Source organism: Tupaia chinensis, unplaced genomic scaffold (assembly GCF_000334495.1).
Source record: "Tupaia chinensis unplaced genomic scaffold, TupChi_1.0 Scaffold000287_1, whole genome shotgun sequence".
Classification (NCBI taxonomy): domain Eukaryota; kingdom Metazoa; phylum Chordata; class Mammalia; order Scandentia; family Tupaiidae; genus Tupaia; species Tupaia belangeri.
The window spans coordinates 343244-354779 of record NW_006159771.1 but is presented as its reverse complement, the minus strand read 5'-3'; the positions used below and the strand labels follow the sequence as shown (position 1 = coordinate 354779).

Sequence of the window (11536 nt, the reverse complement as noted above, 5' to 3'; positions counted from 1 at the left end):
CCGGGACTCGAACTGTGGTTGACTACATGGGAGCCCAGTGACATAGCCATTACGCCAATTGCTGGTCCCAATTAATTTTTTTTTTTTTTTTAATAAGAGGAAGGCAATTGTGACACACGCCATGACGGGAATGAACCTTAGGGACACCACGCTCAAGGAAGCAGACCAGACACAGGACGGGGACACCGTACCACCCACTCCTCCGAGGGCCTCGAGGGGAGCACAAGGAGACAGCGGGGACAGCCATGGCCGAGGGCTGGGCAGTGCAGAGAACGGGAGATTCCCATGCCGTGGGGACGGAGTTTCAGTTTGGGGAAATGCAGAGTTCCAGAGGCAGACGGTGCGGATGACCACACGACATCACAGATGTATTTTACTCGCCGCTCCGTGCGCTTCGCCACGGCCCACACGGTAAGCTTTATGAAGTGTATTTGATCACAATTTTAAAAAGGGAAAAATATAAAATGGGCATACAGGTGCATATCAAAGGTTTCTATTGCGGTATTTAAAACTTAAAAAATTCTTTATTTAATTTGATTTATTATCATCATCATCATTATTATTATTTTAAATTGACAAGAGAGAGACAGAGAGAGAGCGAGAGGGAAAGTGAGAAAGCAAGCCGCCAGGTCTGGGACTTGAACTGGGTTGGCCATGTGGGAGTTCGGTGCCTTGACCGCCAAGCCACCTTTGGGATTTTTTTTAAGAATTATTTTATTTAACTTTATTTATTACTATTATTTAATTCAAGATAGAGAAAGAGAGAAAGGAGGGGAAAGCGAAGTGCCGGGTCTGGGACTTGAACCATGGCCAGCCATGTGGGAATCTAACGCCTTAACCACCACGCCACCTGCTGGCCCCACGTTGTAGCACTGATAATAATGAAAAGAGGCACCATCGGGCTGCTTATTCGTGGTGGAGAGTCAGGGAAAGCAGGACCTGCCTCCAAAGACGCCTCGCGAGATGTGAAACCGCAATGACCAGCAGAACACGGGACGTACCGTGAGCACATGCCCTCACGCACACACACGCATCCACACACTCCAATGAGCCCGATACAGGCCCTGCCTGCACACTCACAAATGTGCATGAACACACGCACAGGCACGCACGCTCTAACAGGTACATAAGACACACCAGCACGCACACACACACACGCACACGCACGCACGCACACGCACGCACATACACACCCCTCTGGGACGGTTTTCCACCAGCATTTTCTGGGGCAAGTCTTAAGACAACCAAGTGAGGTTGACGGCCAAGCCTTTGCTGCCCTCTGGTGGCCTCCCTGGTTCCTGCAAGCTCGAAGTCCCCTCTGCATTCCCTCCCACACAGACACCGGGGAGCTGCCTGGACCTGGGGGGCTTGGACCTGGGGGGCTTGGACCCGTCCTGCTGGTGGGGCCGGAATGTGCTCAGCGCATTCGGAGCGGGAAGGCACTGGTATGCTGTGGTCTCACTTCCAAAAGCGGGCTGGGGGTTCCCAGGCCTTCGGAGCCTTTGCTAGATTCCAGGGAATTCCAACCTGCCAATCAGATGCCTGGGGGGACCCCGCTGTAACTCGGGGTGCCCAGGAAGCCTGTTTGCCTACACAGACTTCAGGTGACATTCCAAGATAGCCCAGGGGGCCCAGCCGGCGGCCTCCCTGCCCTCCCAGGGAACCCAGAACGCCCACGCGAGGAACCGACCCCCAGCGCGTGCCCCTGCAGCCCGAGCTCGCTCTGGCCAGGGCAGAGGGCACCGTGGTGCAGCTGGCGGGACTTACGTCTTCCCCGGGGACTCCTTCAGCCAGAACACGTCGTCACTAGTGATCCCGTGCTCCAGGGCCCCCTCGACCTGCCAAGAAAAGGAGGGCCGACGTGAGGAGTGCCATCGAGCCTGTCCCGGGGACTTCCGCAGAGGGCGCCCATGCACACGCGACCCAGCCAGGCCACCCTGGCCCGTGGGCTTTACTCTCTCCTTTCCGGAACCTCCTCTCGATCTGGCTCAGGTGTGAGCCAGGGGCGGCATGGCAGCTGCAGGGACCACATGGATGGAGATGGAGGGCCCACACAGGTGTGGCTTTTCCCCCCCCCCCCGCCCTCCGCCATGCTGGTCGGGTTCCAGGAAGGGAGGACACACAGCATGCAGACGTGGGAGCAGCCCCAGCGACGCGGGGACCCAGACTCGGACAGAGGACACGGGCGAAGGCAGGTCACGATCAGGGGCCGGGGAGGGCTCTGAGTGTCTGAGTGTCTGGCTGGGCTGGAGGGGAGGGGAAGAGTGAAACGAGCAGGGTGTCTACACCACAGGCTGAGGTGGGGCTGGGTGGGGGCCGCGGGCTCCCGGGGCGCTGGGCAGGCCGCCTTCCGGCAGATTCTGTGCCCAGGAACACTAAGGCTCACCTGGCGGAGCCCCACAGGTGGACGCCCGCTTAGCGGCCGGGAGAGTGACACGTGTGAGAAGAGGAAGCGGATTTCAAACATTTACGGTTCCAATTGGCAAAAAAAATAAAGTCAGGAATTTCTCGGGGTTGCTTAAGAAAAACAGAAAGGTCTGGAAATGAAAGTGACTAAAACAAGTAAGCCTTGGCAGGGCACCCGGGGAGGACGCAGCTGGGGTGGGTGACAGGGAGGGCGGGCTGCCACTGAGCTGCCCCCCAGGACCCCGGAGCTCTGGCCCCACCGGCCTGGGGGGATGATGGGGCCAGCCTGTGGCATAGTGGTTAAGGCAGCTGGATCCCACATGGCTAACCACGGTTCTAGTCCTAATCCCAGTGGTTTGAAAGATATGACAGATGGGTGTGCATGCATGCTCTTAATCCTTAGAGGAGAATAGAGGAGAAGGGATCGCGGCGTGGCCATCCCCCCTGGGGGGTGATTTCTCACTTTCTCTCTTTCAATCTCTCTAGTGAGCACCTGCACCTACAGCAAAAATCTCTCTTAGAAAAAATAAATAAATAAAAGAATGATCAGATTCCACTTTTTTCAGAGCTTCGGAAATTAACCAAGGGCTTGCAGCAACATGGTGGGGAGGGCAGTGAAGGGCCACTCCCTGGGGCATGGCTGAGGCTTTGATGTCACCGCTGCTTGAGGTGATGCATAACAGCCAAGGCAAACAACCGATTACCCCAGAAGTTTAGAAGAAAAAGCTGAGGAATGAGATGCCCACAGGGGCTTCGAAAAATTCCAGAACATTCCTGGGAGTCTCCAAGGCCAGGCAGGTGCATTGGGCTCTTTGGGGACAGAGGTGGCCTGTCTGTGCCCACGTGGCTGGCAGGGGCTTTCCTCCTGCTGTCCTGGACCCTGTCCTCAACCCTGAACCCCTTCCATATGAAAGGAGGGGGAGGCATGAGGATGTTCTGGGATGGGGCAGTGGGGGCGGACGGCTGCACAGCTCTGGATATACGAGGGGGTCTTTGAAAAAAGGGTGGAAAATACATATTATGAAAACATAGGCGTGGACTTCGAATTTCTTATTTATTTAATTTTTTTGAGAGGTTTTTGCTATAGGGCACATGCACTCACCAGACAGACAGAGACAGAGAGACAGAAAGAGAGAAGTCACCCCACAGGGGGTATGGCCACGCCGCAATCCCCTCTCCTCCATTCTCCTCTCAGGATCTTGGGCACGCATGCACACGCGCCCGGCGTGAGCTTAAGCCACCGGGTCCAGGACACGAACTGTAGTCGACTACGTGAGAGTCCAGCGACATAGCCGTTACGCTAACTGCTGGTCCCCAGGTTTTTTTTAAAGAGAGGTTTTTGCTATAGGGTGCATGCGCTTCCTAGAGAGACAGAGAGAGACAGAGACAGAAAGCGGGAAATCACCCCCCAGGGGGGATGGCCATGCCGCAATCCCTTCTCCTCCATTCTCCTCTCAGGATCCTGGGCACGCACACGCAACCAGCATGAGTTTGAAGCTGCCAGGTCCTTGGCTCAAGACATGGTCACCTACATGAGAGTCCAGCGACATAGCCATTACACCATCTGCTGGTCCTTTATTTTTAATTTGCTACAGGGTGCATGCACTTGCTGGAGAGAGAGAGAGAGAGAGAGTGAGAGAGAAAGAGAGAAAGAGAGAGAGAGAGAGAGAGGAAAACGCCTCCCCAGAGGGTGGTCACAGTGCAATCCCTTCTCCTCCATTCTCCCCTTGGGATTTGGGGCATGCGTATACACACACCCAACGTGTTTTTCAAGCTGCTAGGTCCGGGACTTGAACCGTGAAGTGGGCCACATGGGCTCCGGCTGTGTTAATCACCATGTCACCAGCTGGTCCAAGAATTTGACCTTTTTTTTGAACCAAAATAAGCTCCTACTTTAATTGTACTTTTCCGTAAATATCTGACGTCTCCTCACAAGTATTTCGTGGGCGATGAGAATGTTCTGGAATGAGGTAGTTGTGACGGATGGTTATATAACTCTGATATGCTAAAAACCACTGAATGGCTGCTTATGTAAGGGTAGATGTTATGGTAGTGAATTTTTTTTTTTTTGTTTGTTTGTTTTGTTTTGTTTTGTTGAGAGGTTTTTGCTATAGGGCGTGTGCACTTGCCAGAAGGACAGAGAGAGACAGAGACAGAAAGTGAGAAGTCACCCCCCAGGGGGATGGCCATGCCGCGATCCCTTCTCCATTCTCCTCTTGGGATCTTGGGCACGCACGCACACGCGCCTGGCGTGAGTTTTAAGCCACCGGGTCCAGAATGCGAACCGCGGTTGACTACGTGAGAGTCCAGCGACATAGCCATGACGCTAACTGCTGGTCTTGTAGTGAATTTTATTTTAAATTGTGAAAATCAGTGAGGCCTGGAGGAGTAGGAGGGAGAATGAGGCTTAGTCCTGGATGTTCCGACACTGTAAGGTTGAAGAGGGCTGGCCCCATAGCCTAGTGGTTGAGGGAGCTGGACCCCACATGGCCGACCATGGTTTGAGTCCTAGTGGCTTAAAAAACATGCTGGATGTGGGACCAGCAGACGGCACAATGGTTATGCTGCTGGACTCCCATGCAGTCGACTTTGGTTCGAGGCCTAGACCTGGAGGCTTGAAATTCACACTGGGCACATGTGCGTGCGTGCCCAAGATCCCGAGAGGAGAATGGAGAAGGGATTGTGGTGTGGCCATCCCCCCTGGGGGGTGATTTCTCGCTTTCTGTCTCTCTCTGTCTCTCTGGCCAGCACACATGCCCTGTAGCAAAACACTTTCTTTAAAAAAGAAAGAAAGAGAGACCAGCAGTTAGTATAATGGCTATGTTGCTGGATTCCCATGTAGTCGACTGTGGTTCGAGTCCCGGACCCAGTGACTTAAAACTGCGTGCCCAAGATCCCAAGAGGAGAATGGAGGAGAAGGAACTGCAGCATGGCCATCCCTCCTGGGGGGGATTTCTCTGTTTCACTTCTATCTCTCTCTCTCTCTGTCTGCCTGGCGAGTGCACGCGCCCTATGGCAAAAACCTTTCAGAAATGAAGGAAGGAAGGAAGGAAGGAAGGAAGGAAGGAAGGAAGGAAGGAAGGAAGGAAAGAAAGGAAGGAAGGAAAGGAAAGGAAAGAAGGAAGGAAAAAGATGCCAGGTGTACATGTCTGTCTGTCCAAACCCAGACAGAAAGAAGGGACTGCCATGTGGCCACACCCCACTAGGGGGCGCTCTCTGCCTCTCCCCTTCTGTCTGCCTAGGGCATCTGTCCTCTGGCTTCTAAATCGAACACCAACAAAGAAGTCAGTGCTGGGCAGGCTGGGCAGAGGGGCGGGGGAGGCTGCGCTTCGGGGACACTCACGTGCGTGGGGTACCTGGGTCGCCCCCCAGTAGCAATGACGATGTGGTCGGCGGAAAGCAGAGTCTGAGAACAAACAGAATTTCACACGGGTAAGCGCGGTCGCCGTCCGGAGGGTTGGCATGCCTGCAGGTGCCCCGGGCAGCAGCTGCTGGGCCCCCTCTGCCTGCAGTGCAGGACCTCGGCCAGCAACTCAGGGGTCCCATGGAGCTGGGTTTCCACCAACGGTCTGCTGGACAGGAAGGGGACAGCCAGAGGGACAGGGGCATTCTTGCAGCAAGCACTTCACCTCTCCCATCCCCACGAAATCCCCCTCAGAGGGTGTGGTGACCCACCCATGCCCAGCAGGGAGGCCTGGTGCGAACGGTTTAACCATTTTAAAGAGGGATGACCAGCCTCAGGGACCAGCAGTTAGCGTAATGGCTATGTCGCTGGACTCCCATGTAGTCAACCACGGTTCGCGTCCTGGACCCGGTGGCTTAAACTCACGCCGGGCGCGTGTGCGTGCATGCCCAGAATCCCGGGAGGAGAAGGGAGGAGAAGGGATTGCGGTGTGGCCATCCCTCCTGGGGGGTGATTTCTCACTTTCTGTCTCTCTGTTTCTCTCTGTATTTCTGGTGAGCACTCGTGCCCTATAGCAAAAAATAAAAAATACCTCTCCAAAATAAAGGAAGATGATGACCAGCCTCAAAGGAAGGCATCGTCTTTTCCGTTCCAGCAGCCCCTGTGACTGAGGGCAGTGTCGAGGCCCAGCGGAGCAGGGACGGCGGCCTGGGGATCTGGGGGATGGTCGGAAGGAGCCCCTCGGCCGAGCCGGGCACTGACCTCTTTCCCGTCTCTCGCGACACCACGAACTGTGTGCTCGCTGACGAAGCTGGCTTTGACGTTCAAGTACTTGACTTTTCTGCAACATGAAAACAAGATGTTCAACTCGTTTCTTTGCCAATTATACCTTATCAATTAATTCAACAGGGAGCGTCATGCCAGGCGGGGGCGCAGAGGTTAAGATGGCTGGATCCCACATGGCAGCGTACGCAGTTCGAGCCCCAGAACTGGCAGCTTAGAAAACACATGGGGCACACGGGCGTGCATGCCCCAAATCCCAAGAGACGATTGAAGAAGGGACAATGGCGTGACCATCCGCTGGGGGTGATTTCTCACGCTCCCTCTCTTCCTCTCTCTCTGGTGAGCGTGCACCCTCTGTGGCAAAGTAGAAAGAAGAAATAGAAGAGAAAACCAGGGAGTGCTGTGGGGGCGCCATGGTAGCACAGCTGTAGTGCAGGGCTCCACCAGACGCTGAAGCCAGCTTGAAGGTCCCGGGTTCACATCCCAGAGCCTCCCTGCACCGACGGGTGTGACGTGTGCGTGGCTCTGGCTGCCGAGGCTGCTGTGGACCGCGGTGAGAATCCAGATGCTGGCCATCCTCTCCCTCGCTCATCAACTTTTTAAAAAAAATGTGAGCAGGGGGACCAGCAGGTGGCGTGGTGGTTATGGCACTGGACACTCCCACATGGCCAACCATAGACCTGGTAGCTTGCTTTCTCATTCCCCTCCTCCACCCCGGTCTCCCTATGGTTAAATTAAAATAAAGGAATGAATAAATAAAATAATTTTTTTTTAATGGGAGGAGCAGACAGCATAATGGTTACGTCACTGGACTCCCACATGGCTGATCACAGTTCAAGTCCTGGACCCGGTGGCTTGAAACTCATGCCAGGCGCGTGTGCATGTGTGTCCAGAATCCCGAGAGGAGAATGGAGGAGAAGGGGTCATGGCATGGCCATCCCCCTAAGGGGTGAGTTCTCGATTTCTGTCTCTCTGTCTCTCCAGTAAGCACACGTGCCCCAAATATAATAAAAAAAAAAAAAAAAAAAAAGGGAGCTCCATTCTGGTCACTGAGAGGCAAGTTCCACCACTGCCCAGGTCCGGGGTGGTGGCCCAGCCCGCTGGGCTACCCCACCATCCCCAGGCTCCCTGGGACATAGCAACCCTGGGTGTCAAGCCAGAGACAGAAGCCAGCTTGGTCCAGTCCTGAGAGGCTGCATACAACCCTGGTGTGCTCTGAGAGGCGGCTGGGCCTCGTCACCTGGGCGCATCCCTGCAGGAAGCTGAGGCGCCCCCGAGGTAGGTGCCACCCTGTGCCGTTAGAGGGACAATGAGGACAGGAGGATGTGTACAACATGGCCAGTGAGAAGGGGCCAGGCGTGTGGGGCAGAGACGACCCACACGTCCTGACCACAGCCGTCAGGCCGCAGTGGCGGGCGCTGGGAAGGTTGCGCCTCCTCCCTTCTCTTCCCTCTCTTAAAAGTGTATTTCTTTCTTCCACGGCGGGGAAGTGCCCCCAACAGGGCCCTCGGCTGTCTGCATCACGGGCATGTAGGCCTGGCATGTACGTGGGGAGGCTGTGGGGTGAGAACCCGGGACCTCCCCGTGTGACCCAGCATGGCAGGGTGACGCCCTTCGCTCCCCTGAGCTTGCGTGCTTCCGCCCCAGCCCGTGCCGCTGCGGCCCCTCTGAGCTGCAGAAGCTCCTGCAGCAAGCTCTGTCCCTCGTCCTGACAGCCAGGGACCGGCCACATGGCACAGACACGGAACGTGCCCAGCTGCACGGCAACAAGGACGTGGAGATACCCCAGTCCACACGGGCTGCAGCCCGGCAGCTCTGGACCACCGGGGCTGTTCTGCATGGAGCCTGCCTGGGAGCGCCCAGAGCCGGGACAGTGGAGAGCGTGTGGCCCCCATCAAACCGGAGCAGACAGGTGGGCCAGGGCCTGGCTCCGCCTTCCTGGGCTTGGCAAGCACAGAACTGCGGGTGGCTGGGAGCCCCAGGAGGACCCACAGGGCCGAGCATGCAGGTACAGGTGAGGGCCACCAACCTGGGTGCCTGACTGTCCCCTCCACGCCTGCTGGATACACAGGTACAGCCCAGGAGAGGGCTAGCCTGAGACAAGGGCTGCTCTGGGCCCGGCCTGCCCCAGCCTGAGGAGGGAGGAGACGGCCCCTGGGCTGCAGGACTACAGGACGGATGTCCCAAGTACACCGATCTCACGGGGACGCTGGCCCAGCAGGGAACCCCAGGCTCCTCTGACCTGCACTAGGACCTGGGAGGTGGGGGTGAGGGGTGGGTGAAGGTGAGGGGGACTGTGGGTGATGGGGGGGGTGCAAAGTGGGTTCAAGAGGTAAGACCCAGGAGGTGGGAGGAGCCATGTAGGGTCCATGGAGTAGGGGGCAGAGGTGGGAGGTGAGGGGTGTGGGGCTCGCAGTGTGGAGGTGAGGGGTGCGGGGCTCGGGCGTGGAGGTGAGGGGAGAGTGGTGTGGGACTCAGTGTGCAGGTGGGAGCCGGGAGGTGTGGGGTTCTCCGTGTGAGGCTGGGAACGCAGTGAGGGGCCGGGGCCAAATCCGAGCTGACAACATGGTCTTTACTGAGCAGCAGAGCACAGCCTCGCAGACCCTCTGGCTGGGCCGATGCTGCTCGGCTGCGGAGGGTAAAGGAAAGTACGTCGGCCAGAGAGGCCAGGGGGCTTCCTTAGAGCCCGAGGCGCCCCACAGCTGTAGGACTGCAGAAAACTCCTGGCTTTACCGTCAGCTGCTCCGCCCCCATTGCCCTATAAAAGAATAACCCTGGCTGGGGCAGGCAGGTGGCGTGGTGGTTAAGGGCGCTGGACTCCCACCATGGGCGACCGCAGTTTGAGTCCCGGACCTGGTGGCTTGCTTTCTCACTTTCTTTCTCTCTGTCTCTCTCTGGTCAAATTAAAATAAATAAGAATATAAAATAAATCAAGTTAAATAATTCTTTAAAATAATAATAATAATAACCCTGGGAAGGCTGAGTGCCGCAGTGTTCTCCGCTGGAGACGCCTGGCTCCCCCACCCCTGTTTTTCTCTACTTCTCTGTCTGTTCTTCCCAAACCCACCACCGCTCCCACTCAGGGTCCCATCTCCCCACTTCACGAGTCGCAGCACGGAAGGCAGAGGGTACAGGGTGGTGTTTAGGGACCCTCTTTGCTGCCAGCCACTTGGGGCTCCCAGGCTCTATCCCTACCTGTGGTGGAAGGATGGTGGCCTGCCTGGAGGAAGCAGCCTGCCACCAGGATGACCTTGAGCTGTAATGTCTGCACAGTCCTGCCCAAGGGCCTGCCCAGCCCAGCTCCCCTCCCTGCACAGCCCGGGAGGCCAAGCCTTCGGCCAACATGCCCTGCATGGCTCCTCCGTGTCCGCAGGTCCCGCTTGGTACCAGCCTAGAGGTCCGTATCCCCAACTACAAGCAGAGACCCCTCTCCCCTCACCACCCCTGAGACCACTGAGCCCCAGACCCACCACGGGGTGCTGTGTGCAGCCTATCAGAAAGTGCTTGTGCAGGAGAGAGTGGGGAGGGCAGGCAGGAGGGCCGCTGCCCCAGGGCCAGCCCCGGTGTGAGCTCAGTACCTGTCCTGTAGCTGGACGCGGTGTCCCCAGTTCAAGGACTTCACGTGGTTCTGAACGGCCTCCGCCATCTTCTTCCTGTGGACACGCACAACCACAGCGGGCGTGTTAGCTGTTAGACACTAACCGTGTCTGGGGGGGCCCTGGACGACGCGGGTTGGAACCGAGCTCTTTAAAGAATTATCTTATTTAGGGGACCAGCAGGTGGCATGATGGTTAAGGCGCTGGACACTCCCACATGGCTGACCTTGGTTCAACTCCTGAAACCGGTGGCTTGGTTTCTCACTTTCTCTCTCTCTCTTTCTCTGTGTGTATGGTCAAATTAAAATAAGTGAATAAATAAATTTAAAAATTAAATAAAAATATTTTTAAAAAAGAATGATCTTATTTAACTTTTATTGATTGATTGATTGATTTTAGTTTGATCGGAGAGGGACAGAGTGAGAGTGAGAGCAAAAGAGAGAGAGAGAGAAAACGAGAAAGCAAGCCGCCAGGTCCAGGACTCGAACAGCAGTCGGCCACGTGGGAGTCCAGCACCCTTAACCACCATGCCATGCCACCAACCGACCCCCTAAGTTATTTTCTTTAAACTAGCTGGAGGGCGCATGTGCTCACCAGAGAGAGCACGCCCAGAGGAGGCCTGGTCACGCCCCAGCGCCGTCTCCACTTCTCCGTCCTGTCAGGATTCGGGGCATACGTGCCCATGTACCTGGAGTGTTTTTCAAGACGCCAGGTCTGGGATTAGAACTGCATGCCCAGCTCCCTGAGCCACACGGCCACAGGGCTGGCCTAGGTTCACACTGTTCTGTGCATTCTTCCCCATAATTATGTTAGACAATTTGAGGGAGGTGTGTGACAACTTGAGAAAACTTGCAGAAGAACCACCTAACCTAGAAATAGCAGCAACAGAAAACTTAGGTGTGTCATAATTATATAAAATATAATTTTATACCATTCCCTACCACAAAATATCACAAGTCTATGATAGAAAGTTAAAGTTTATGGGACCAGCAGTTAGTGTAATGGCTATGTCACTGGACTCCCACGTAGTCGACCGCGGTTCGAGTCCCGGACCCGGTGTCTTAAACTCACACCGGGCACGTGTGTCTGCGTGCCCAAGATCCCGAGAGGAGAATGGAGGAGAAGGGAGTGTGGCGTGGCCATCCCCCCTGGGGGGTGATTTCTCGCTTTCTGTCTCTCTGTCTCTCTCTGTCTGTCTGGCGAGCGCACACGCGCCCTACAGCAACAACCTCTCAAAAAAAAAAAAAAAGTTAATCAAAACTTATGCAATCCTGTTTGCAGTCCAGAGAAAAACAGATAAAGAAGCAGTATCGGGGGATCAGCAGATGGCGCAATGGCTATACTGGCT

The 11536-nt window shown here is 55.7% G+C and overlaps 1 protein-coding gene across 1 annotated transcript in view; it reads right to left on the bottom strand.

The window, feature by feature from the left end:
- TXNRD2 (thioredoxin reductase 2) overlaps positions 1-11536 on the bottom strand; it is a gene marked incomplete in the record, with an annotated part of 69241 nt that overhangs the window by 49776 nt on the left and 7929 nt on the right. Inside the window, 4 exon segments of the mRNA XM_027772609.1 lie at positions 1768-1838; positions 5750-5812; positions 6572-6650; positions 10171-10245. Coding sequence (XP_027628410.1) covers positions 1768-1838; positions 5750-5812; positions 6572-6650; positions 10171-10245 — 288 coding nt within the window.